This window comes from Microcaecilia unicolor, chromosome 2 (genome assembly GCF_901765095.1).
Source record: "Microcaecilia unicolor chromosome 2, aMicUni1.1, whole genome shotgun sequence".
Lineage (NCBI taxonomy): Eukaryota > Metazoa > Chordata > Amphibia > Gymnophiona > Siphonopidae > Microcaecilia > Microcaecilia unicolor.
In genome coordinates, this window is record NC_044032.1 from 132982248 (window position 1) to 133009180 (window position 26933).

The 26933-nt window shown below is 42.1% G+C and overlaps 1 protein-coding gene across 1 annotated transcript in view; it reads right to left on the reverse strand.

The window, feature by feature from the left end:
* Window positions 1-8118: 8118 nt before the first annotated feature.
* ACOT12 (acyl-CoA thioesterase 12) overlaps window positions 8119-26933 on the reverse strand; it is a 93150-nt gene continuing 74335 nt past the window's right edge. The window contains exons 11-15 of the mRNA XM_030193335.1: window positions 26165-26248; window positions 22346-22479; window positions 15957-16085; window positions 12453-12579; window positions 8119-9083 (exon numbers count right to left, since the gene is read on the reverse strand). Of these exons, the coding sequence (XP_030049195.1) occupies window positions 8940-9083; window positions 12453-12579; window positions 15957-16085; window positions 22346-22479; window positions 26165-26248 (618 nt within the window). The 3' untranslated portion in view covers window positions 8119-8939. The remainder of the gene's footprint in view (window positions 9084-12452; window positions 12580-15956; window positions 16086-22345; window positions 22480-26164; window positions 26249-26933) is intronic.

The window sequence follows — 26933 nt, forward strand, 5'->3', positions numbered from 1 at the left end:
TCTAGCGAGACAGAAAATGCCGGAATTGTAATTTGTGTCAGTAATGGCTGTGTTTGAATTTCACAATTGGTGTGTGGCCATTCCCGCCTGAGCTAATCCTGTGGTAATCAGGCAGTGCGTGGTGATGGCCGTGTACTACCTGGTTACTGCAGAGCATGTCTACTCCCTGCCCCCCTTGCTATAAAATAATTTCTATTTTCTAGCGCAGGGATGATGTGCACTGACCACAGCACTACCGTAGGACGCCTCAGTGTGCCCTGCGGTGGTGCTGTTTGCTGCGTGCAACCCGTGGAGTAGCCCTACCACCCTTTTAGTGAAATTGTCCCTTTGTGCCTTTGGGTTTATGTACAAAGCATTTTTTTTCAATAGATCCAATGAGGAATAGCATTGCGTTATCTCAGTGATGTATGTGAATATACATTTTCTTTTAAACTGAAAGTTTGCTTTCTTTTCCATTCTTGTTTACAGATTCAAAGCAATTTATTACTGTGACAAGTAAATATATATGTGTGCCTTTTTTGTTAGTGATATATTTTTTATTTTTCTTTATTAATATTTAAATTAAATGTTTTAGATTGTGCTTTGTTTGAAATTGTACAAGGAAATGAAATCCCTACTAAAGAAAAAAATAAAAAAGAAATTCCAAAAAGTTCACATCAAAGGGTAAAAAGGCAAAACAAAATGACAAAAACTAACAAATCAGTAATGTTATATCAGCAAAACTAATATTTAAACTCCAAAATCCTCAGAGCTAAAGCTGATCACCCATTATGATCCTGCAGAAATGTTCCAGTTAGAGATTCCCAAGTGAAATATTTTCTTGATAGGATGCATTTACTTAATAAATCTGGGGGAGAAACCTTACATCCTGAGACACTACTATTTTTCAATGCACTTCAGGGATTTACTTCTATATAATGACTTAGGAGCGTAAGTATGAAGTTATTAATTTATTTTTCCCTTTCTGTTTCTTTTTGGCTGGGGGATATACTTTTCAGGTCAAATAACAGTTGGCAGATGGTCCAGAGGCATGAGTGCAGATCATGAAGAAATTCCAGAGGCTTCAACAGTACGGAAAGTACAAATGAGAGTACCTAAAGTTGTTAAATTCTAAGAGACGATCAGTATGAAGGAGCATTGGCATAAAGGAAGTGGAATAATGCCCAGTGGGGCAGGTTTTCACCTCCCTAGAGATTACTGATACCAGTTCTCCACTGTTGACTTTGAGAAAATGTTACACACTTAACAGAATAGATTTGTACATGATTTCTATAACTGGACCAAAAGAACTTTCAGTGTTAAGAATTTATTTCTGAAAATGTGTAACATCTCAAAGGACAGCAATGTCGTTAACTTTAAAACAGCTTTTTATTTTCAGCTTAAATTGGGAGCTCATGAAGCATTTTGACGAACATTTGTCATGGTTGCTAAATAGGATGGGGAAAGATGTCGTATGCCATGCTGTGAAGACTCTTCTACTAGATAGTAAGATGTTCAGCAGTCCCATGCATGTGACTACCCAAGGCTGTACGATCTCATGTGGAGATAACACACCACATGTAGAGACTGCTAGTAGATTTCTCTGACCTTTCTATTTCCAAATATTTTATTAATTTCCAAGAATACAAATAACAGGAAAACAATGATGGAAAAACATAGGAAGCAAGAAACACAACAGGTGGGAAAGGAAAGAAGAGAAAAAAGGAGGGGAAAGCATCCAGGTGTTTAACAATAAGTCCTTTGTATTGGTTTAAGGTGTGGCCTGAATAGTTTGGAGGTAGTTGTCCAAATAGACCAAATTGTTCTAGATACTGTCATCCAACTTTTCGCAGCCATGGCGAGCTCAAACTTCTGATGCTGCAGGACTGTATTCCACCAGAAATGAAATGAATATTCAGCAACTGTGCGTTTTTCCAGTTTTGCAAAATATGCCATTGACCTTTCTGTGGTCTTGACTGTGAAACAATAGCCATCAAATATGGGGTCCCTTGACGCATGCTGAAGCCCCCTTTTTTCCGCAACGGGTAAAGGTGTTTTTTTTTTTTCTCTTAAGAAATGGCCATGCAGTAAGTGAATCACTTGCCGCACGACCATTTTTTTTTTTTCGGGGGGGGGGGGGGGGGAGGGGAGCACTTATCGCCACCCATTGAGGTGGCAGTAAGGGCTCCTGCGCTTACCCGGCAGTAACCAGGCAGCTCACGGCACTGCCCAATTACCACAGGGTAAACACCGTCACTACAAAAATAAAAAAATATTTTTGTAGCCCTGGAAATGGTGCGTGCTGGGGTAAGCCTGCGTTGAGCTTACCTCCACTTGGTAAAAGACCCCTATGGTAAGGAACTTTATAAAATCAGTCATGGGCTCTGAAACAGAAAAAGATGGTTTGAGATGTTCACCTGGTTTACAAAAACAAACGTGTTTTTGAACGTTTTTGAAATTCTGTATTATATAAATAAAGCTTTAACAGTTTTTAGTCACATATGTTTTGGGTTTTTTTTTTTTTTTTTGCTTGAGTTGTCAAAACTGCATGTAAAATCTAAGACTTCAGGCATCTTATTTGGTCTTTTACCAGATTGTATTTAGAAGGGACTTTTTTATGTTTGTGTTGCCAATTCACTCCGTTTTAGAATGAATTACTAGTTTTGGAAATAATGGTGTGTGCTGCCCTAAGCAATAACCCATATGCACCAATTAATAAAATGGTAATGAAAAAAGTGAGAATGTTCCAGTTACAGATCATAGGGCTTGAATACTGTAATACGCTAGGTACGTTAGCATGTGTTTTTCACCAAGGGTCCCATTTAATGCATTGAGACCTGTTTACTAATAACAACCATTAATGTGCTAACGTACTTTAATAAATCTAGCCCATAATTTTTTAGGAACTAGTTTGAACCATTCCTAATCAACAGTGTGCATTAATTGCATTAATGTATGTTAATTTATGTGTTTGTGAAGCAAATTGTAATATAGGGGTCATTTTTAAATTGGATCTAGTCAGCTAAGTAAAAAATTAAATGGGAGGAAGGTTGGAAACGTCTGATGAGAACGGTCGCAAAATAGAGGGACACCGATAGTAGTGAATGGTGAACAATATCCCTGGCGACTAGTTGAGACGTTCCCTCTACATAAGGTGCACTTATTTGTTTTTCTACTAGTTTATGTATTGCTATTTCTAGGATAAGCAGCATAAAATGTATTGTACTGTTGGTTTGGGATCTTGCCAAGTACTCGTGACCTGGATTGGCCACTGTTGGAAACAGGATGCTGGGCTTGATGCACTGTACTGTCACAGTATGGCAGTACTGATATTACTTATGAGTCACTTCACCATGCATGTGTACCACTTTTTGCCTGCTGCTGTTTGGCAGGACCACCTAAATCGATTAATTTAACTTGTGTAACATACAACTACTTGGGAAGGAGGGTGAGTAAGTGAGGATTTGTATACTGCTATCCATGAAGAACATCTGCTACAGATAACTAAAAGGTGTCTCTAAAGACAAGCAGGTTAGTAAGTCCTCACAGCAGTGGATTCCCTAGCTACAGGCTACCTTGACCAGGAAAAAGCTTGCTTGCTTGCTTGAATTCAGTCGTCTCCAGCGGGGTGTCATTTCACACCTTTACCACCCTTTCCATGAAGAAGTATTTTCTTCGGTTACTCCTGAGTCCTGTTTCACCTTCATCCTATGTTCCCTCTTCCAGAGCTGCTTTTCATTGAAAGAGACTCAGCTGTGCATTTATACCATGGAGGTATTTAAACATCTCTACCACATCACCCCTTCCACCTTTTTTCCAAAGTATACATATTGAGATCTTTCAGTCTGTCCTCATATGCTTTGACAAAATTACTGAGCATTTTAGTATCCGCCCTCTGGACTGACTCCATCTTTATATCTTTTGAAGGTGTGGTCTCTAGACTTGTGCGCAGTATTTTAATGAGGTCTCAATTCCTCTCCCTATGATCACAAGCATCCTTTTGACTTTTGCTGTCACCTTTTCTACCTGTTTGGCCATCTTAAGATCCTGCTCCTCTTTTGTGCACAGAAGTACTTCACCCCCTTTTAAATAAACTGTACAGCTCCTTTGGGTTGTTGTAGCCCAAAGCATGATCGATCCTGCATTCTGTAGCATTAAATCTTAGCTGCCAAATTCTGGACTATTCTTCTAACTTCACTTGGTCTCTCCTCATGTTATCCACACTGTGAGGAGTGTTTGCCCTATTGGAGATTTTGGCATCATCCACAAAGAGGCAAATCTTTACCAGACATCCCTTCAGCGATATCACTTAAAGAACCATCCCAAGAACCAAAGATGTGGCACACCACTGGTAACATCCCTTTCCACAGAGTGAGCTTCATTTACCACTACCCTCTGTTGCTTTCCACTCAACCAGTTCCTAACTCAGTCAATCACTTTAAGGCCCATACTGAGGACATTCAGTTTACTTGTAAATCATTGATGTGCAGTGGCGTTCCTAGGGGGGCTGACACCCGGGGCGGATCGCCAATGCGCCCCGCCCCCCGGGTGCAGCGCCCCCCACCCCGGATGCAACGCGACACTTCCTGCGAAAGAACCGCCCCCCCCCGCGTGCACGCCGCTGGGGGAGTGCCGCGCGTGCCTGTCCTCCGTGCCATGCTTCTTCTCTGCCCCGGAACAGGAAGTAACAGTAACATAGTAGATGACGGCAGAAAAAGACCTGCACGGTCCATCCAGTCTGCCCAAGAAGATAAATTTATATGTGCTACTTTTTTATTTGTACTGTCCTCTTCAGGGCACAGACCGTATAAGTCTGGCCAGCCCTATCCCCGCCTCCCAACCACCAACCCCGCCTCCCACCACCAGCTCTGGCACAGACTGTATAAGTCTGCCCAGCACTATCCTTGCCTCCTGACTACCAGTCCCGCCTCCCACCACCAGCTCTGGCACAGACCGTATAAGTCTGCCCAGCACTAGCCCCGCCTCCCAATCACCAGCTCTGCCACCCATTCTAGGCTAAGCTCCTGAGGATCCCTTCCTGTTCCGGGGCAGAGAACAAGCATGGAACAAACGGAGGACAGGCGCGCGCGGCACCCCCCCAGCGGTGTGCACCCGGGGCGGACCGCACCCCCCCCCCCCCTTCCTAGGAACGCCACTGTTGATGTGGAACCAAGTCAAATGCTTTGCTAAAATCTACACCACATCTTGTGCTCTCCCTCAAGCTAATGTATTGGTCACCCAGGCAAAGAAATTAATCAGATTTGTGTTTTTGAGGATTGGAGGAGTAGCTTAATGGGTTAGTGCAGTGGCCTGAAAACCAGAGGAACTGGATTCAATTCCCAGTGCAGCTCCATATGACTCTGAGCAAGTCACTTAACTTTTTCACTGCCACAGGTACAAAATACGTACCTGCACAGAATATGTAAACTTCTTTGATTGTAACGACAGAAAGGTGGTGTATCAAATCCCATCCCATTTTCCTTTAGTGAAACTATGATGCCTCAGGTCCAGGCAACATGGTCTCACTAGAGGCATGTCTTGTCAGCAGATTTTAATTTATTGATTTTATTTTTGTATACAAGTTTTACAATTTTCTAAATTTCTATTGTAAAGTAATATAGAAAATAAAACACTGAAGGAAAAGAAAAGGACAAGCATGTCTTGCTTAATACAGGAAGGAGAACAAGTTGAAAATCAAAGGAAATCTTAGATAACTCGTATCCTGTTAATACAATAAAGTAAGCTAAACATTATAGCAATACTACAATTCCTGTATTTGTGGATCTGCTGTGACTACTTGAAGTGGGGAACTAGAGTCTATTTCATTACTACTAAAGAAAAGAGAAAGCTGCACTGGTTCAAAGAAAATATACTTCACTGTCTTCCACTTAATTATATTTACAGAGCTCTCAACTGAAGCATGGCTGGTTTAAGTAAAAGGAAACTTTTCTTCCTTTTCTGGGTCTCTAGTCGGGTCTGGAAACATCCTGACCCGACAGCCCAGAAAAGGGATCTCTTTTTTTTTTTTTTTAAAGAAAAATCAAAGCAGATGGCATTCGATGGCATTGCCTGTGAAACCACTGAAGTTGCTTTCTCCAACATCTCTGTCTCTGAGGTCTCAAGAATGTCAGAAACATGTCTTTTTTTCTGTCAGCAGATTTTAAAGGTAGCCTGAACAGAAAAGAAATGAACCTAGGGAGGATGGAGTTGGATTCTAACCCCCCCCCCCCCAAAGAGACTACAGAGGACTGATTAGTCAAGCATTGTCACATCAGGAATCCTTTTTGAAACAGTAGTGGGTGGTCATATCACAGCTCTGCAAATTTCTTCCATGGAAGCTGATCTCAAGTGGGCTACTGTTAATGCCATAGTTCTGACACTGTGAGCTGTGACTTGACCCTCATGAGTTGAACCTGCCTGGGCATAAACAAAGAAAATGTAGTCTACTAACCAGTTAATGTACCTTTCTTGACAGCGGCCCCTTTCCTATTTGGATCATATTAAACAAAAAGTTAAACGGACTGTCTAAAGGCTTTAGTCTATTTCTAAAATTATCCTCACTTTATTCAACATAGGATGGGGTTATCAGCCTTTCATGTACCAAGCTCCAAGCAACTAGACCACGCATAACCAAAGAGCTTATATTTTCAAGAACTATTGATGGAGCAAGAGGTACCACTTCTTTGGCATTCCCCACAGTTTCTATGTCTTTCAATCCCCCACCCTGTCTCCAACTTTTTCTCTCTCTCTCTCTCTCTCTCCCTCTCCCTCCCCCTCCACTCTGTCCACATCCCCTAAATCATTTAAAATCCTCTTGGAAACCAGGCATAGCATTTGACATATAACTAATGTTCTCCGTCTCTAGGGTCCACCTACAGTAGTATCGCACCATACCCTGCATGTTGATGTGCTCTGCATTGCCCTGTCTAGACACACATGGTCCTAACACAGCTAGCTTCAGCTTCTCCCCACATCTAGAGGTCTGGGGTTGAAAATAGAAGTGCACCTTATAGTTTTAGTAGGGCAGAGTCCAGCAGTCCATCAAGGTCATGTTAGTGAATGGGAAAGCTGCATGGACAGAAGCGCACAGGCAATGACACCCATGACTTCTCCAAGGTGCCAAAGACTACATACTGGCCAGTTTCAGCTCTAGCAAGTCTACAGACTTCACCAATGTTACCTGGAAAGGGGATGGGCTTGTTGACAGGAACACAACCCACTTTCTGGTGCTTCTACTGCTCCTCCCATCCTTGTTCTCACCACAAATGAGATGGTGTGGCAAAATGGTGAATTTTCCAGCATATGAATATTTCATGAGATGTATTTCTCTAGTTTGACCAGCAGGTGGTGCATATATGTATGTTTAAAGCTATTACATAGAAATGACTGTTCCTTTAGTTCAGGGGTAGGCAACTCTGGTCCTCGAGAGCCGCAGGCAGGTCAGGTTTTCAGGATATCCACAATGAATATGCAGGAGATAGATTTGTATACCGTGGAGGCAGTGCTTGCAAATCTATCTCCTGCATATTCATTGTGGATATCCTGAAAACCTGACCTGCCTGCGGCTCTCGAGGACCGGAGTTGCCTACCCCTGCTTTAGTTTAACACAGAGAAGAAGTTAACCTGCAGTGATGTGGCCAGCTACTTTAAAAAAATGTTCTGGGCTCTGATTGGTCCAGTAGCCCAAATTCAGCTAGCATATACTGGCTTTTTCTCCAGTCTTAGCCAGGGAGAAGAGAGAGAAAGATCTCTGTGCTGATGCCCTGTGAACAGTTATATTTGCTAACCTGTGAGCTGCTATATGTCCTGAACTCTCCAGGTACTATTTAGATAGTAAACAAATGTTTAGATAGCGTTATAATTGATCCATATTTCATTTACCTGTTATTGTTTGCTGATTGCACCTTTTCTGTTCATTGTTCTAATTTTTCATGACAATAACATTTTTAGTTTATTGCCTCTGCTTATCTGGACTGACTAAGAATCCTAGTGGTTTGTGTGTTGGGTCTGTGGGTGATTTCTAGCCCTAGTAACCCAGGAATCACTGGGGATAATTTGAAAGTGGGAGACTCAGCCAGAGGTGGTTGGGACCCAGTCAGTGGGAGGAGGGTGCTAGTGTAGAGCACAAGTGGACCTGAGCTGTGCTGGAGATAGACCCTCTAAGTGGCTGTGGGGTAGCCCTAGGCGGGTGGCTAGGCATTTCATGACAGATGGTTTAAATTGAATGAACTGACATGTCTTCAAATCTAAAATCAGTGGGCCATGGCCCCATTGGAGACTACATCCTTAGCACAGGGGTTTGGGGTGAACTGTGCTCTCATATTATCTGGTGCCAGGTTCCTGCAGTGTGGGTGGTGCAGCTGAGCAGATCTGGAGGTGAGGCAGGGATTGGAGGATGGCAAGAACTGTTTTTAGCACAATAAAAGAGCTACTTGATGCCCATGAGAAGTAGGTTAGCCATTCCTGGCATAGGAAGTTAGATTGGTTGTAAACAAAATATCATACATGTATAGCCTAGATGAACTGTTCAGAAAACTTGAAAGCATGTTATAGAAGGTTTTTCTTTCTGCTGTAAGGTCACTTTAAGTTAGCTCCCTGTTGCCATCTCAAACTTGACTTTGAACCACATATCTGGTTTATTCTGTGCCCAACTAAACAAAAATCCCCATCATTATTGACAGCAAGGATGACCAAGTGAGTGTGGATTCGTAATTATTTTGTCCCCTTCAACAGTGGTCCAATAATGAGGCACCGTGTATATGCTATACCTGTTCTGTGGCTCAACCAGGTTATCAACACATCATTTGGAATCTGACAAACAGTAGACAGCTACTAAAACTCTATAAAACAAAAGAAGATGTCTTGAGGATTTGCGACATGGCAGTTCTTATGTGTGCATAGACATTGCTGCTCTTCTAAAATGTCTAGAATTTCTTCTTTAAGGCTCTCTTTTATGCTCATTAAAATGAACTACTGTCAACCTCTGGGGTCTCAAGGAACTTAATGCATGAGCAAGCTGTGTCCTCAATGGATGTTGACCAGCCTCCAAGATTTCCAGCAACGTAAGGTAGCACACCTGAAGATATTTGGTTATAGTAGCACACCTGTAAGAAAAAATAAAGACAAATCAAATTGAGATATAGGATTGTCAGAAATTGGCATATGTAATTATTCCATTAATATTACTGCTTATGTGTTTATAGCTATAAATGTTTACACTATACAGATCTAGTGCCAACACTAAGAAATTTTCCAAGGTATTCACCAGTGTAAGAAACTTCAAATCAGTCTGTTAAATATGTAACTTAAGTAATGTTTAAATAAGCAGCAAAAATACTAATTCAATTTTTCACATTTATTTTTTTTTTTAGTTTAATTCTGAGCAGTGTAGCCAGACCCAGTATTTTGGATGGGCCCAGAGCTAACTTAGATGGGCCTTTCCATGGCACGGCACTCCACAGCACCCCCCCCCCCCCCCCCCCCCCCCCCCCCCCCCACCCCCCCCCCCCCCCCCCCCCCCCCCCCCCCCCCCCCCCCCCCCCCCCCCCCCCCCCCAGTGATATAAAAAAATTATTGATTTTTTTTTTCACCTACCCCACATCAACATATCCGTGTCCTGGCATCTGTCCACCAGTTACTGAACCCTGTTCCTCTGTGGTGTACCTTACAGGCAACCCCGACACCTGCAGTGATTCAATTATTGCTGCCTATGCTGGCCCTGCAGGCTTCCATCGGCCGGGTCCCACTAGACAGGAAATGATGAAAGTGAGGGCGGGACCCGGCCGATGGAAGCCTGCAGGGCCAGTGCAGGTAGCAATAATTAAATCACTGCAGGTGCTGGGGATGCCTGTAAGGTACACTAGGGAGGCACAGGGTTCAGTTCAAGGTGGGTCACAATATAAAAAGCTGGTCATGTCCAGGAATCTACATGAAATAATTCCTACCTAATTATTAGATTGAGTGACAAATTTCTGAAACAAATAAGTTTTTATACTTTTTCAAAATTGTAGATAATTTGTTGCAGAGAGCACTAGGGTTAAAACTTCTTTTTCAAGACAGGCTGCTTGAAATGAGAATAAAGTGTAGAACAATCTGAATTGTTTCATATTTTTAAAAGAAGGGAAAGTAAATAAGGTTAATGATCTTGTAGTTCTAATTTTCCTAATAAAAACAAAATGATCTAATAAATATAATAGTACTAGCCCATATAGAACTTTATAAATGAAACAATAAATTTTAAATTGTACTCTTGCAAAGACCGGTAACCAGTGACTCAATAAAAAATTGAGCACCCCTTAGAGTCTAGTAGAGCACAAAGAACTTTTATAAATGGAGAAAATTGATATGATATCTTCATTCTGTTTCTGAGTCTGACGTCCTGCACGTACAACGTGCAGCGACGTCAGACTCAAAAGAAACTTTCGTCGGCGCCAGCTTCAGTGGAAAAATGAAAGGACCTCGGCTTGGCTGGCGGGGGTTGGGGGTCCCCCGCCAGCTGACGGAATTCTTTAAAGGCAGCCGGCAGCGGCAGGAGGACGCGGACCTCGGCTGGCGGGGGTTGGGGTCCCCCGCCAGCGAAGGTAGGCGAGCAACGGAGGGGGAGGGTTGGCAATGGCAGCGGCTGGGGGGAGGGGATCGGCAATGGCGGCAGGGGGGGGCTATAATGTGCCCCCTCACTCTGGCCCTGGCCCCCCCTACCGCCGCAGTTCAGATACGCCCCTGGGAGGTAGTGTTCTATTGTGGATTAAAAACTGGTTAAAAGATAGAAAACAGAGAGTAGGGTTAAATGGTCAGTATTCTCAATGGAGAAGTGTAGTTAGTGGGGTTCCCCAGGGCTCTGTGCTGGGACTGCTGCTTTTTAACATATTTCTAAATGACCTAGAGATGGGAGTAACTAGTGAGGTAATTAAATTTGCTGATGCCACAAAGTTATTCAAAGTCGTTAAATCACGGGAGGATTGTGAAAAATTACAATAGAACCTTAGGAGACTGGGCGTCTAATTGGCAGATGACGTTTAATGTGAGCAAGTGCAAAATGATGCATGTGGGAAAGAAGAACCCGAATTATAGCTACGTCATGCAAGGTTCCACATTAGGAGTCACGGACCAAGAAAGGGATCTAGGTGTCGTTGTTGATGATACGTTGAAACCTTCTGCTCAGTGTGTTGCTGTGGCTAAGAAAGCAAATAGAATGTTAGGTATTATTAGGAAAGGAATGGAAAACAAAAATGAGGATGTTACAATGCCTTTGTATCGCTCCATGGTGCGACCGCACCTCAAATATTGTGTTCAATTCTGGTCGCCGCATCTCAAAAAAGATATAGTGTAATTAGAAAAGGTGCAGAGAAGGGCGACGAAAATGATAAAGGGGATGGGACGACTTCCCTATGAGGAAAGGCTAAAGTGGCTAGGGCTCTTCAGCTTGGAGAAAAGGCGGCTGAGGGGAGATATGATACAGGTCTATAAAATAATGAGTGGAGTTGAACAGGTAGATGTGAAGTGTCTGTTCACACTTTCCAAAAATACTAGGACTAGGGGGCATGCGATGAAGCTACAATGTAGTAAATTTAAAACGAATCAGAGAAAATTTTTTTTCACGTGTAATTAAACTCTGGAATTTGTTGCCGGAGAATGAGGTAAAGGCGGTTAGCTTAATGGAGTTTAAAAAAGGTTTGGATGGCTTCCTAAAGGAAAAGTCCATAGACCGTTATTAAATGAACTTGGGGGAAATCCACTATTTCTGGGATAAGCAGTATAAAATGTTTTGTACATTTTTGGGATCTTGCCGGGTATTTGTGACCTGGATTGGCCACTGTTGGAAACAGGATGCTGGGCTCGATGGACCTTTGGTCTTTCCCAGAATGGCAATACTTATGTACTTATGACATTGTGTAGTAAGAGTGAACAAGATGCTACTGATGAATTTATAGGAATCATGATTGTTATGTCATCAGCATAACTATAAAAGTGAACTCCCAATTTCTTCTGCTTCAAGAGCGCTATTCAGTTCTTTCTGCTGTTCTTTCCTTACCTAAACTACTTCTGTCTATCACTGTCATTGTAGAAACCTGTGAATGTATGTCTAGTGCAAGAAACTGTCAATCATTGTTCCTTTGAAGTACCCATAGATGGGAGATCTCTAATTTTTCATACACTATAATGCAGTGTCTCTTGTTAAAGTGACTTCTTGGGTTCCCAGCTCTTGAACATTCTCTTTGGCTCTGACCTACTGCATTTTGCTTATTGGTTATTGTGATTAATGGAATTTGTGTCTCCCAATCTGAAATGTGTCAGGACCCTTCTCAGTCTCACAATTGCATGATTCCCAAGATACCTTGAGCCCCACTTTAACACATATGAGTCTACACGCTTTTGAAAATTCCATAGTACAGGATGCAAAGGATAAGTAGAACAAACCACTTGTCAGCAACAAGAAAGGTTAAACGGGCACTTGTTTTCCTGGAGCTTCTTACTTTGCATGAATCTTTGCCAGCACTATATATCATGAATCCTGCACATAGTATTTCACTTCGGGAATACTTTGGATCTAGAGGGACTTCCTTCAGAGTAACAGATCTCACTGCTATGATGTAAGGATCCCTGAAAATTAAAAAGAAAGGAAATAAGACAGAATAAATAAGACATGATATGATGGTTAATACTGAAATGAACAAGCTAATGGGATTAATTCTACTGTTTGGAATGACTGTACAGTGTAGCATATGTGATATGATAGTATCCCAAGCACACTACAGATAAAAATGAAATATTTAAATCCCTCACTGGCAAGTATCTCTGTACTGAAGGATGTATAGCATCTGGCTAGAACAGCAAGCAGGTCCCTGGAGTAGCCAAGTGGTCCGTGCAGTGCACTGTAGAGAAGGGGACCCAGGCCTACATCCCACTCTAACTAGTACACTTGTGGTGGAATGTGTAAGCCCTCAAAAATCTACCCAAAACCTACTGTACCTACATATAGGTGATACCTGCAGACATAAGGGCTATTGTATTGGTGTACAGTTGGGTATAGTAAGTTTTGGGTGGGTTTTGGAGAGCTCATCATTCAGTATAAGTGGGAACAGTGAGATGTGTACCTGGAACCTTGTATGTGAAATCCACTGCAGCGCCCCCTAGTGCACCCCACTGCTCTGCTGGGATGTCTGTGTAGTCAGTCTACTAAGAATGCTGGCCCCCCTATACATCCCAATGGCTTGTTTTTGTGTTTTTTTCCCTTGGACTTTTTTTCCCCAAAAATGGTCACAAAAGAAAAAAGCACTTAGCACAAAATGTCTAGCAAATGGCCATTCTCGAATCAAAAAGATAGATGTTTTTCTGGTTCGAAAATCGATATGTTCGCCACTTGATTTTTTGACGTTTTCAGCAAAACATCCAAAATCGGATTTAGACATCATATCGAAAATGCTCCTCCACATATTTGAAATATGTTTATTGGCACTCTTCTATTTAGTTATTTACTTACTGCCATTTCCACAAAAACGTTGGCATCATTGCAGTGTACAAAAAGAAATAAGGAACTGAAGTAATAGCAAATACAAAAATAATTGAACAGAATAAAGAGAGATAAAAATGGGGAATCAGTAGCACAGCAGTATCAAACTAGCAGTAAGTAATTTACAGTGACATTAGAAGGGATGTTGAAATCATCCCCTACTCAATCTAATCTGCTGGATCAGGAAAAGCCTGTCAAAACCCCCAGGACTTCACACCCTTGTGGAATTCCTGGAAGAAGCTTTATATACATATATCTGACAGAAGGAAATGCTATAATGTAGTGACCAAGAAGTAGAATGCAGCCTGGACATTTGCCTGAGATAGCTATGAAGTTTGCCTGGGATAAATGTAAAGGCTAGGGAGGGCACTAAGGAATAATTAAGGTGTTCAGATAGAGAGGAAGACCAGTATCAAATGTTCAGTGGGTAAGAGTTAGAATTTTGAACTTAATATAAGAGATCAGGAGCCAGTGTTGATCAAGGAGTGGCGGGGAAAAGTGATCAAAATGCTTCGCATTATACAGAAATATAACAGCGGTGCTCTGCACAAACTGGAGTCTGTTGAAGTTCAGGTTAGAGTGGTGTATACCTACAAATACAGACTTGAAATAATTGAGACAGTTTAGAACCAGGGTGTGCAATAATGTCTTAATGGTTTTATTGTCCAGCAGAGGTCTAAAGGATTCAGTCATCCTAAGGGCCTGGGAGGATGTTTTGACCACAGAGGAAATATGACAAATGAAAGAAAGTGAACTGTCTAAGAAAACTCGAAAACCAAGGTTTATGAGTTACAATCATAAGAACGCAACAAGAAGCAATATATAATGAAAGTAAAAAGAAAAATAACGAAAGCTGCCCTAATATGGAAACCTGACCCCCTAGCGGTAGTACTGTGAGACTGCTACATAAAAAGATGATTTGTCAGAAACTGTTGTTTGGTCAGTTCTTTCTATGATAATGCATCTTACATATTAATTTATTTATGAATTTTACCACCTGTTTATCTGCTTTTTTTTCTTTTTCCTATAGGAAATAATAGCACAAAGTGATGTGTAATTAAATTCTGGAATTCGTTGCCAGAGAATGTGGTAAAGGCAGTTAGCTTAGCGGAGTTTAAAAAAGGTTTGGACTGCTTCCTAAAGGAAAAGTCCATAGACCATTATTAAATGGACTTGGTGAAAATCCACTATTTCTGGAATAAGCAGTATAAAATGTTTTGTACTTTTTTGGGATTTTGCCAGGTATTTGTGACCTGGATTGGCCACTGTTGGAAACAGGATGCTGGGCTTCATGGACCTTTGGACTTTCCCAGTATGGCAATACTTATGTACTTATGGGTCCTGCAATGTTTAGTTTACCTATGGAGTCAAGCCAAATAAGTGAGACAATGTAGTAATACATTAACATAGAAGCATAGAACATAATGGTAGATAAAGACATACAACTTATCCAGTCTTCCCATCCATACCATCTACTAAGGTCTACAATTTCTTCCTCTCTCTCCAAGATCCTCTCTGCTAGTCCAATGTATTCTCGGATTCAAATACATATAAACCACCCTTTCTGTAAAGAATTATTTCTTGAGCTTACTCCTGCTAGCTCTGACTTGGAATGGAGAGCTCTGGGAAGTGAAATGTACAGATGGAAGTATTTTTTCACAGTGGTGGATACATGGAATTCCCTCCCGAGGGAGGTGGTGGAGATGAAAACGGTAATGGAATTCAAACATGCATGGGATAAACACAAAGGAATCCTGTTTAGAAGGAATGGATCCATGGAATCTTAGTGGAGATTGGGTGGCGACGCCAGTAATTGGGAAGCAAAACTGGTGCTGGACAGACTTCTATGTTCTATGCTCTAATCATGACTAAATAGATATGGATGGGCTTGAGTGTAAATTTTAAGGGGCTTCAACATTAGCTTCAGAACTTTTACTACAGGAAGAGTGCTGGGCAGACTTCTACGGTCTGTGCCCTATGAATGGCAAGGACAAATCAAACTTGGGTATACATATAAAGTATCACATACCATGTAAAAATAGTTCATCTTGTTGGGCAGACTGGATGGACCATACAGGTCTTTATCTGCCATCATTTACTATGTTACTATGGTATTAATGGAGCATCTAATGGTGGCTCTGCCTTTTGCACGCTCCAAATGTCTTTATAGTAACTGGGCTGAATACATTTTTGTCAACCCTGAATATCTCTGAATTTCCTCTGAATAAACACTTTTGTAACAGTTGAAAAGCAGCCAAATCTGCATATCTGCTACTATTCATTAAGTAGTTGTCCGGACCTCTAGAGGTAAATGGAACCCAATAAGAGTATCTAGTCTGTTTCTATAAAGTTCTCACGTAAACTGGGATTCTCTACATTGTCATTAGCTATTGCACATATGTTCTAAGTCAAAGTGACTATATTCCAAAAATGTACTGCTAACTGAACTTACACTTCATATACTTACCCATCTTTGCAGGGTTGTCTTTGAGACATAAGTACTACAAAATCTTGCAGCTTCTCCCCATTCACTGGCGGACAAATAATGTGATACATTTTGTCATCTTCATTCACATTCTTTATGAATTCACAATCTCTGTAATTTTGGAGAATAAAATTAGGTGGACAAGAGCACTCAATGGTAGTTCAGTTATTGGAAATATTAAGGATCGGAGTTCAAAGATTGGGTAGAACCACCATTGCACTTTTGACAGGTTTATTTCTGTCAGCTTTTCCCTAGCAGCAAAGTTGTGTCTAAATAAATAAATCTTTTGCAATTCAGAATTGTACATTACTTTGATGGCACTTCCTACAGTGTTGAACATATAATGAAGATTAAGTATTGTGATAGTTAAAAAATGTACTGGTTGATATTCAGCCCGTGATGGTTGACTGAAGCCTGGCTGTTTTGTTGGCATTTTTACTGGAAAAATTGCTCATGCAGGAATCGAAGCACCTGTTTGGTTTGGAAACCTGTGTGACCCCTGATGAAGGTTTGTTCAAATATGGCCAGGTTGGGTCCTGTTTTCCAATAAAATTTTATTTGAATGAACTCTTGCCTACTCTTCTTTCCCTGGATCACTGCTGCTGTAGTGTTGTTTGCTTCTATTCTGCTGTGGACTGTCTCCTGTTTGTTTTTGAATATCAGCCGGGACCTGCATAAGTGCTTTCAGTGCCTCTGCCACTCCAATCTCCCCCCCTTCCCTGGTCCTAATCCTCCTCCTTGTACCCAAAGAAAAAAATCTGGTTCCGAGCCCCACAATCCCCCTGAGTCTACCTCAAAGTCCATGGTGGTCGGGGGGTGGGGCTCCTACCAGCTGGAGCAATGCCTACTCTCTTCTACCCTTTGCAGGTCTGTCCACAAAATGACTGCAAGAACCCCTAGTCTCTTCCTGCCTACAAAATACTTTAAGTGGTGTAGAATGAGTAAACATGAATTGATTTTTTACTCTTTCAAAAAGTATTAGGGGACACTCAAGGAAGTTAGATAGTACTACTTTTAAAACAAACAGGAGGAAATATTTTTTTCACTCTATGAATAGTTAAGCTCTGGTATTTGTTGCCAGAGGATGTGGTATCAGCAGTTAGTGCAGAGATTTTCAACCCAATCGTCGGTGCACATCCAGCCAGTCAGGGTTTTCAGGATAAAACCGCCACTGGCTGGAGTGCCCTGAGGACTGAGTTGAAAACCTCTGGGTTAGTGAATCTGGGTTCTGAAAAGGTTTAGACAAGTTCCTGGAGGAAAAGTCCATAGTCTGTTATTGAAATAGACTTGGGGAAAGCTACTGCTTGTCCCTGAGATTGGTAGCATGAATCTTGCTACTATTTGGGATTCTTTCAGGTACTTGTGACCTGAATTGTCCACTGTTGGAAGCAGGATACTGGGCTAGATGGACCATTCGTCTGACCCAATATGACTATTCGTATGACTATTCGTATGTTCTCAAGGAGTGTTAATGGCATTAGTGCATGCTAGCATGATAATGCATGTTAGTAAATTTAATCCTTAGTGAGATAGGGTCAAGGGGCAATTATAAAGAGAAAATAAGCTCCACTTTAGTTTCTACCACCTTGTTTTCAAGCAATGTGTTTGAATTATAGAAAATAATGACTAGCGTAACACTACAGCTGATTTTCATATGTGAACTGTTGATAATGCACTTCTATGCAAGACATAGTCACTGACCCATCATGTCTCTTCTAGAAAAAGCTTTTTCTAATTGTTTACATCATTAAGATGCCTTCATAGTAAAGTATTTCTCTAGGTTTACTTATAATTTGATATCCTGCCCATTGAGAAATCCTTCTGAATGGCTCACAGTAAAGTACATCAAAGAGAAACCAAAAAGCAGGAAACTAAGAAATTACAATTCTTCATAAGATGAAATACATTTCAGTAAGAGTAGTTGTATTCCACAGACCAGACCACTGTCTCAGCAGCATGTGCCAACCCAATAGGGAGGACAGAAAAAAACCCAGAGAGAAATAAATAAGGACAACATTTTATCCAAAAGCATTGTGGAATAAATAGCAACCCGAGAAAATACTCCTTCATGGAAAGAATGGTGAATTCATGGAGCAGCCTCCCAATGAAGGTGGTGGAAATGAAAACTGTATAAGCTTGGGACAGGTATATAGGATCTCTAGGGGAGAGGAAGGGTTACTAGATGGCATGAATGGATAGACTGTATAGACAATGTGGAGGGGCATTTTCGACATGACATCTAAGTCTGAGGTTTTGCTCAAAACGTCCGGAATCCAAGTGGCGAATATAGCAATTTTTGAAACAGCAAAATGTCTCTCTTTTTTTAAAATGGCCACTTGCTAGACGTTTTTGTGCTCTGTGCATTTATCTTTTTGGTCCATTTTTTGGGGGGAAAAAACCTCATCCAAGCGAAAAATGTACAAAATCAAAATATTGGGATCTAGGAGGAGCCAGCATTCTTAATAGACTGGCCACACAAATACCCCAGCAGAGCAGTGGGGAGAAGATAAGGAGAAAGATGCTGAAGAGGGGAGGGTGAGGGGAGGGGAGGGGAGAGGAAGGGAGAGATGCTGAAGACCAATGGGGTTGAGATGGAGGAAATGAGAGAGATGCTGGAGACCATGGGGGGGAGGGGTGGAATGTTGAACACCACAGGTGAGGTTGAACAATTGACATCACAAACGGGGAGGGGGGAAGAAGATGCTGAAGAGAAGAGGGAGAAGGCAGGGGAGAGATGCTAGAGACCATGCCTCTCTAGGGATTGAATCATGGGAAGCAGTGGTATCATGAATATATTAAAAAGAATCAGGGCCAAAATTGAGCCCTGTGGGACTCCACATGAGAGGGTAAAAGAGGAAGATAGCTTTCTCCCATTTTTTAAGCAGCTGCATAGATTTAGGTGGCAGACATGCACCTAAATGCTGATATTTTCAGCATTGTCATGCTATGCACTATTTTGTAAGTATGCACATATCTTTGATAGTGTGAGCTTTGCAGGTGGGTGGAGTATGGGTAGAGGGTGGGTGGGGTACACACTCACATAATGTATAGAATACTATTAGTGACACACGTATTTCCCCAGTCTAGGTGCGAGCATTTATACCATCTCTATTGCTGGATTAAGGGCTCAACACCTAAACGCATACACACATCTATACACAGTTATATACTAGTATTCTATAAAGGAAAGTAGGCACCTATATTCCTTTATAGAATAGGCACCATATAGGGGTCCCTTCATGGACTTGCCCTCTTTGGACCATATTCTATAAATCATGCTCAAAAAATAGGTGCTGGAAAAGATCAGCTTTAGGTGCAATTCTATAGAGGGCCTGTGGACTTCATAGAATCACACATAGCACCGATTCCCACATCCAAACATTACGTGTCATAGTTATGCTTGCTGAAAGCTGGTGTAAATGCTGGTGCCTAAGTTAGACACACTGACCCAGTATTCTATACCTAGGAGCGCAAATAAAATAAATAAATTATTGGTGGTTCTGAGTTTGTTATTCTGTTTGTAATCTGTTCAAAATTCTGCTGCACGACTAATATTCCGCCAGTGTCGTTATGCTCATATTAGCCCTCTCCTCCAGTCACTTCACTGGCTTTCTATCCATTTCTGCATACAGTTCAAACTCCTCTTATTGACCTATAAGTGCATTCACTCTGCAGCTCCTCAGTACCCTCCATTCTCAACTCTCCCTACATTCCTCCCCGGGAACTCCGTTCACTGGGTAAATCTCTCTTATCTGCACCCTTCTCCTCCACTGCTAACTCCAGACTCCGTTCCTTTTATCTTGCTGCATCATATGCCTGGAATAGACTTCCTGAGCCGGTACGTCAAGCTCCATCTCTGGCCGTCTTCAAATCTAAGCTAAAAGCCCACCTTTTTTATGCTGCTTTTAACTCCTAACCCTTATTCACTTGTTCAGAACCCTTATTTTATCATCCTCACTTTAATATTCCCTTATCTCTTATTTGTCCTGTTTGTCTGTCCTAATCAGATTGTAAGCTCTGTCGAGCAGGGACTGTCTCTTCATGTTCAAGTGTACAGCGCTGCGTATGTCTGGTAGCACTATAGAAATGATAAATAGTAGTAGTAGTAATTATTCAATTAATTTGCATGTGCATTTCCAAAGTGCGCTCAAATTGGACACTAAATCTGGGTGCCATATATAGAATCTAGGGGTTTGTGTCTATGGGGAAAATGCTTAAGAACATAAGACCAATGGTCCGTCTAGCCCAGTATCCTGCTTCCAACATTGGCCAATCCAGGTCACAAGTACCTGTCAGAAACCCAAATAGTGGCAACATTCCATGCTACCAACCCCGGGGCAAGCAGTGGTTTCCCCATGTCTGCCTCAATACCTTAGTACCTGGAGTCTTTGTTGTTAAGGTGGGTAGGAATTGTGTGACCTGCTGGTGGGTTTCTCAGCTTCTTTCACTTGGACTGTTTTAGGAAACAGTGATTCATTTTTAACTTTGTTAGGGCAGGGCTTCAGACAATTTGTGCCCCTCACTTTGCATGTTTGAAATTATGCTGTAATCCATGGGCCAAAAGACTCCTCAGAAATCAAATGATCACATGTGCCTTAAACTAAGAAGAGGTGGAGTAAACAAACAAGCATTCATTCAAATCAATCTGCTCCTTTCCATGCAAATCAATGGTGGTTGTTACATCCGCTCATGCTGGAAACCACTGAGCTTTCCTTATACTTCAGAAACCAAAATATGTACAAATTAAAACAAAATTATATTCGTATTCATAATTCAGGAAGGGCCCATTATTTATTTTTAGATCTATAGCAGCATTCCCAGTCCTCTGCTGGAGGCATAGCTAGCTAGTAGGGTTTTCAGGATATTATTGAATATGCATGAAATTGAGTTATTTACTTTGGAGATGCAGGGTATGGCTATCCTGAAAACGCCACTGACTAGGTGTACCTCGAGGAGAGATTGGGCAATGCTGATCTATTAGGAACACTTACTAGTTTAAAGGGTACATGTATGTAATGACCTCTATTGCATTTTGGATTAATGCTCTGCTATTATGAAGAGTAAAATATCAAATATGCAGAATGAAGCCTGAAAATTGTCTGTAGATCTATAGAGGGTGATTCTATAGAAACATGATGGCAGATAAGAGCCAAATGGTCCATCTAATCTGCCCATCCACAACAAATCACTATCTCCTCCTTTCCCTAAGAGATCCCACGTGCCTGTCCCACACTTTCTTAAATTCAGACACAGTCTTTGTCTCCACCACTTCCACCATGAAGTGATTCCACTCATCCACCACCCTGTCTATGAAAAAATATTTTCTCAGATTACTCCTGAGCCTATAACATCTTAACTTCATCCTGTGTTCTCTCATTTGAAAAAGGCTCACCTCCTGTACATTAATGCCACACAGCTATTTAAGCATCTCTATCATATCCCCTCTCTCCCTCCTTTCTTCCAATGTATACATATTGAGAGCCTCAAGTGTGTTCCCATATGCTTTATGACAGAGGCCACTGACCCATTTTGTAGCCGCCCTCTGGACCGACTCCATCCTGTTTATATCTTTTCCTAGGTGCAGTCTTCAGAATTGCACTTGCTTGTGGGTTTCTCAGCTCCTTTCACATGGGTTATTATTATAATGGAGTACCTTGGTTAAAAGGGACGGAAGATGCCTATTTTGCCTGTTTCATGTGTGCCTTTATAAAATAGTAGCACAAATCCTGCAGAAAGCACATCTAGATTGAAGGCATGGACATTACTCCTCCTGGAGATCAAGTGTAAATGTTTGTGTGTACTTTATAAAATATACACATAAATAACAACTCTGCCCATCCTTCTCCCAAACTCCATCCCTGAGCATGCCTAATGTATACATATGGCCACTTTTAGGCATAACCTCATTTTGTAGAGCTCATGTATGTGCATAAATCAGCATTTTATGTGGAAAATGGTATTTAAAAGTATCCTCAGAATGCCATTCTCTTGCCCTTTCAACACTACAGCTGAATCCAGGTTCCTATAATAACCCATGAGAAAGAAGCTGAGAAACCCACAAGCAAGTAGCATGAAATCCTACCTACCTCAACAATGAAAGCATTCACTTAAGGTGCCACGTACTAAGAAGCACTGCCTCATAGACAGAAACTGGTGAAAAGCCTTTACTACATAAACCATAAAAGCCATGTAGATAAAATTTTCATTCTAGTCTACATTGGAGATGGGTCAGTGGCTGTGTCAATAATTCCCAGATGAAAGTCAGATCTAGAGCTATGATAGTCATTACTTTCTGTCTTTAGTCCACACCAGATTCATATCGCTTAGCAGCAGGATTATAAATAGCACTGAGGATGTGAAGTTTCTCTTACAGGTAGTGACTATCCCAATGTTTCCGTAAGTTTAAGTCAGACAAAAGGGAGAAGGCGTGATCTGCTGGTACTCTTGCTTGCATTTCCACCTTCATTGACAAGACATTATTATCTTCATGAGTAAATATTTTGATCTGAAATAGAAGAAATGTATAAGAACACACTTATGGGCAGGCTGTTGTATACAGTTTGTGTTTCCAAAAAAAACCTGCCAGAAAATGTATTGAACTTTTTTGAGATCTTGCCAGGTATTTGTGACCTGGATTGGCCACTGTTGGAAACAGGATGCTGCTGGCTTGATGGACCTTTGGTCTGTCCCAGTGTGGCAATAATTAGTCAAAGTATGAAGAACTGCCAACAGAAGATCACAAAAATAGAGGTGTTAATCAGAGCAGATGTCTAAGGAAGACCTGCTCTTCATGGTGAAAAGAAATTCAAGGGATATTCTGAGCACCTCTTTTACCAAAAAGGTGCTATTTTGGTAGTGGTGGTGGGAGAGGGGGAGGATGGGACCATAAAGCACTCCCTTACTAAGGGGCTTTTATACTGAAGTGCAGCAATATTTTGCAATTACCACAATTAAATACAAAATTTAAATGACTTGCAATGGTTGTATGCTGTTTGGTGCATTCCCAGCAAGTTGCCTTACCGTTACTACACAAAAAGGTTCTTTACCATGTGCGAGGGAATGATTAAACACAGTTCCCCTTAAGAGCACTCCCTCACTAGGCCACCTTAAAGGAATGCTAGCTAGACTGCTGAGTCAGGAGGGCAAGACTCAGGAAGAGAGCAGGTTAAAATCCCTAGGGTGGAAAAACAAAACAAAGAGGCCCAATAGGAAGAGTGAGCGCTCCAAGAGAGATTCCAAGAACAAGCAGTACTGTTTGAAGGACTACCTGGTGCAGGAGAAAGGGGGTCCTCCAGGAGAGTCCTAGCCTGTGGCCGCAGTGGATGAAGCAGGGTGAAGTTAGGAGGATTATATTGTACAGTATTTACCCAGCCTGTGATTGCAGTGTGAAGACAGTTCAAGGTGGGAAGATTATAGCGTACAAGTGAAGTACTGAAGTTGGGCCTGCTAGGAGAGGTCACTGTGAGTGTTAACAAGTGTGAAACTGGGCTTCAGAAGAACATGAGAGAGTAAAGTTCCTTTTTGTGTACTTGAAACGTATTAATATAGAAACAAATCTTTTCCAGAGAAGGGAAAAGTAAAACTAGAGGACATGAATAAGGATTGCAGGGTGGTAGACTTAGGAGTAATGTCAGGAAATTATTTTTCACAGAGAGGGTGGTTGATGCCTGGAATGCCCTCCTGAGGGAGGTGGTACAGACAAAAATGGTGACAATAATGGCATAAGATAAACACAGAAGATCTTTAATTAGAAAATGGATGATATTAAAAATAAACAAAACACCTAAACTTAAATGACTGTATGTGTGAGGATGTTTCAAATGACAATTAGATGGTGACTGGCTGCAGTGGCGTTCCTAGGGGGGCTGACACCCGGGGCGGATTGGCGATGCGCCCCGCCCCCTGGGTGCAGCACCCCCCCCCCCAGATGCAGCACGACCCCCCCCCCCTGGGTGCACGCCGCTGGGGGGGTGCCGCGCGCACCTGCCCTTCGTTCGTTCCATGCTCCCTCTGCCCCGGAACAGAACCTGTTCCGGGGCAGAGGGAGCATGGAACGAACGAAGGACAGGCGCGTGCGGCACCCCCCCCCAGTGGCGTGCACCTGGGGTGGACCACACCCACCACTAGGAACGCCACTGACTGGCTGTGATGAACAAGGGCCAGTGCCAGGCAGACTTGTATGCTGTGTGTTCTGTATATAGCAGTTCAGTTTAGGTTGGGCTGGAAAGGACGTCAACAGCAGCTTCAGTGGCTGGAACATGAGGACAGTGCTGGGCAGTCTTCTATGGTCTATGTCCCAGAAACGCCACAGAAAGACCATGATCAAGTGTTTAAATCAACAATGAATGTGATGTAAATGAAGAATTGATCATGAATATGACAGTTGGGCAGACTGGATGGACTGTTCAGGTCTTTTATCTGCCATCACTTACTATGTAACTAAAATGGAGTTCTATATGAATACTGTCTATGTTTGCATACCAGATCTGTGACAACAACAGATTTTTGGTATAATTTGATTCATAATAAAGACTTTTCTTCTGGCTTACACTGTCTGCTGCTTGTATCTGTGAAGGCTCCATGCCTGGTCACCACCCAAGCTACCATACTGGCATTTAGGAGGTGGTAAGCAAACCTGTGCTAACCACACAAGTGACAGTGTATAGAAAAGTACCATGTGCTAACTGCAAAGTATAGGCGAAGTCCATTCAATGCCTATAACTTGCCCATTTCCTGCTCCATATGCAGTTAGAACATGAATTAGTGTATACTGTCATGCCAGTTACCACATTGGTGTGCTAACAATGCACACTAATTTGCATACTGACCATATGGGCAACTGGGCAGTGCCCAAGGGCCCAGTGAAGGTGGGGGGGGGGCAAGCACTTCCTCCCCACATGTCTGACATCTCTCTCCCCTCGATCCCCAGGTCCTGCACTCTCTTTTTTTACCCCCCATGGTCCGGTGCTACTTCTTTCTCACCCCCACCCTTCATTTACCTCAAAACTCCTTTCTCCGTACAGAGCCCTGGCTGTTTGCTGCTGACCAGAACTTCTTTCTGCTGTGGCCTACCCCTTTGGGAAGTAACTTTCTGCTTCTGTAAGGATAGGCTGTGGTAGAAAGGTTCTGATCAGCAGCAGACTGCCAAGGCCCTGTACGGAGAAAGGGACTTTTGAGGTAAACAGGGGAGGGGGGGGGGGTGCTGGACCAGAGGACGGGGGTGGTGCTGATGAGAGAGGGGGAGTGCCAGACTTGGGGGGTGAGAGAGGGGGAGTGCTGGACCCAGGGGCAGAGGGTGAGGGATATGGGACCCAGGAGGGGGGAAGCCCAGGACCCTCTTATTGCCCAGGGGCTCAGATCCCTGTCAGTCCGCCCTGGGCATGCCTAACCTACATTATTTTGTAAGTTAGACATGTTGCTAAGAGTCTTCCCAATGTCTCGCCCAGAATAGTGCTTAAGTAGCCTGCTGGCATACAAATGCATAGATGCATACCTACACGGATCTGTGCTAATATTATAAGCATTTATGTGTGCAATGAACGCAGATATCTTAGCACTCCATTTATTGAATTGCCCTTTAATTACTTAGCACACTACAGAAAACAGGCCACAAAAGAGGCGTGGTCACAATTCCATAAAGCTTATGCTTTCACCAATTGCACAAGGCCATTCATATCAACTAGTGATTGATGTGAACAGTAAAAAAAAATGTGTTTATTTTATAAAATCTTTGAAAACATATATCATCAGGTTGGCAAATGAATATTTAGAAAAGTTCATTTTCCTTGAATGTGATTTACTATGGATACAGCATTCAGGTCAGAGTTTCTCCTGCCTCCACTGATCAGTTTGACTTCTTCCCAATTACCTTATGTGCCACAGGGATTCTCTATTATAACATTACTGGAGTCACTGGGAGTATTATTTTCTACCTCCCTGTCCTTTCCCTCTTCCCAATTTCTCAATATTTATAAACACAAGAATGTGACAGAACAAGTGAAATGTATCACAATTAAAATGTAATTTTTGTAAGAGTGTGCTGCAAAGTATGTCAAACATGTTTGAGATGCACTCATTAAATTGTTTTGTCCATTAATTAATTTGAACTTCTATCTTTGTGATTCAGCATGTGTTATGGATTTCTAGTCCCAATACAATTATTTTTCTTCTTTCCAAAATTTAACACTTACATCGTTTGCTGTACTGGTTATTTCCCATCCTTGTTTTGCTGCTAGAAATGTCAAGGTGGCCACGTTATTGTAACTGAGATATGTCTGAAATATAATAAGTGTAGCATGTTAACACAATGCTTGCATTTGCCCACTTTTCTTTGTAGAAAGAACTTGTATTTTCCTTTTCAAAAAGACATGCATCCATTTCTACACTTATTTGCATATCTGAATGAAGATGAAGCCTATAGGGTCCCAGAAGCTCATTGTAACCAGGAAGAGACCAAAACTACCCAGTGTTACAGGAAAATTGTATCCGCCCAATATTCAAAGTGACTTAAATGGCAGGAGAGGTTCCTGTCCACTTAAATCACGCTCTGTGGTCGCCAATATTGAGTGGCACTTAACTGGGCAGAGCTGCTGAATATTAGCACAAAATGTTCATTTTTGAGCTGGGCTATACAGTGGCATTAAGGGGGTGAAGTCAGGGAGAGGCTGGCAGTTATGTGAGTGCCGGCAATATCCAGTATCGACACCCACATAGCTAAGTAGGCGAATTTTGAGCAGTCCTAAATTTGCCTGTTTAGCTATGCCAGTGCCATCACTGAATATCAGCTGGCATCCACATAATTTCCAGGACCTGGGCTAAATGTGCTGATGCCTGTCCTTCCCACTCCCTGAAGCACATCAAGCCTCCTCTCCCCCAAAGACAGTACAACCCTGCACCCAGATGGTGTAGTAGGGTGCTATGGGGTAGGAGCGATGCCCATTCACTCTTGCCTGGTATGGC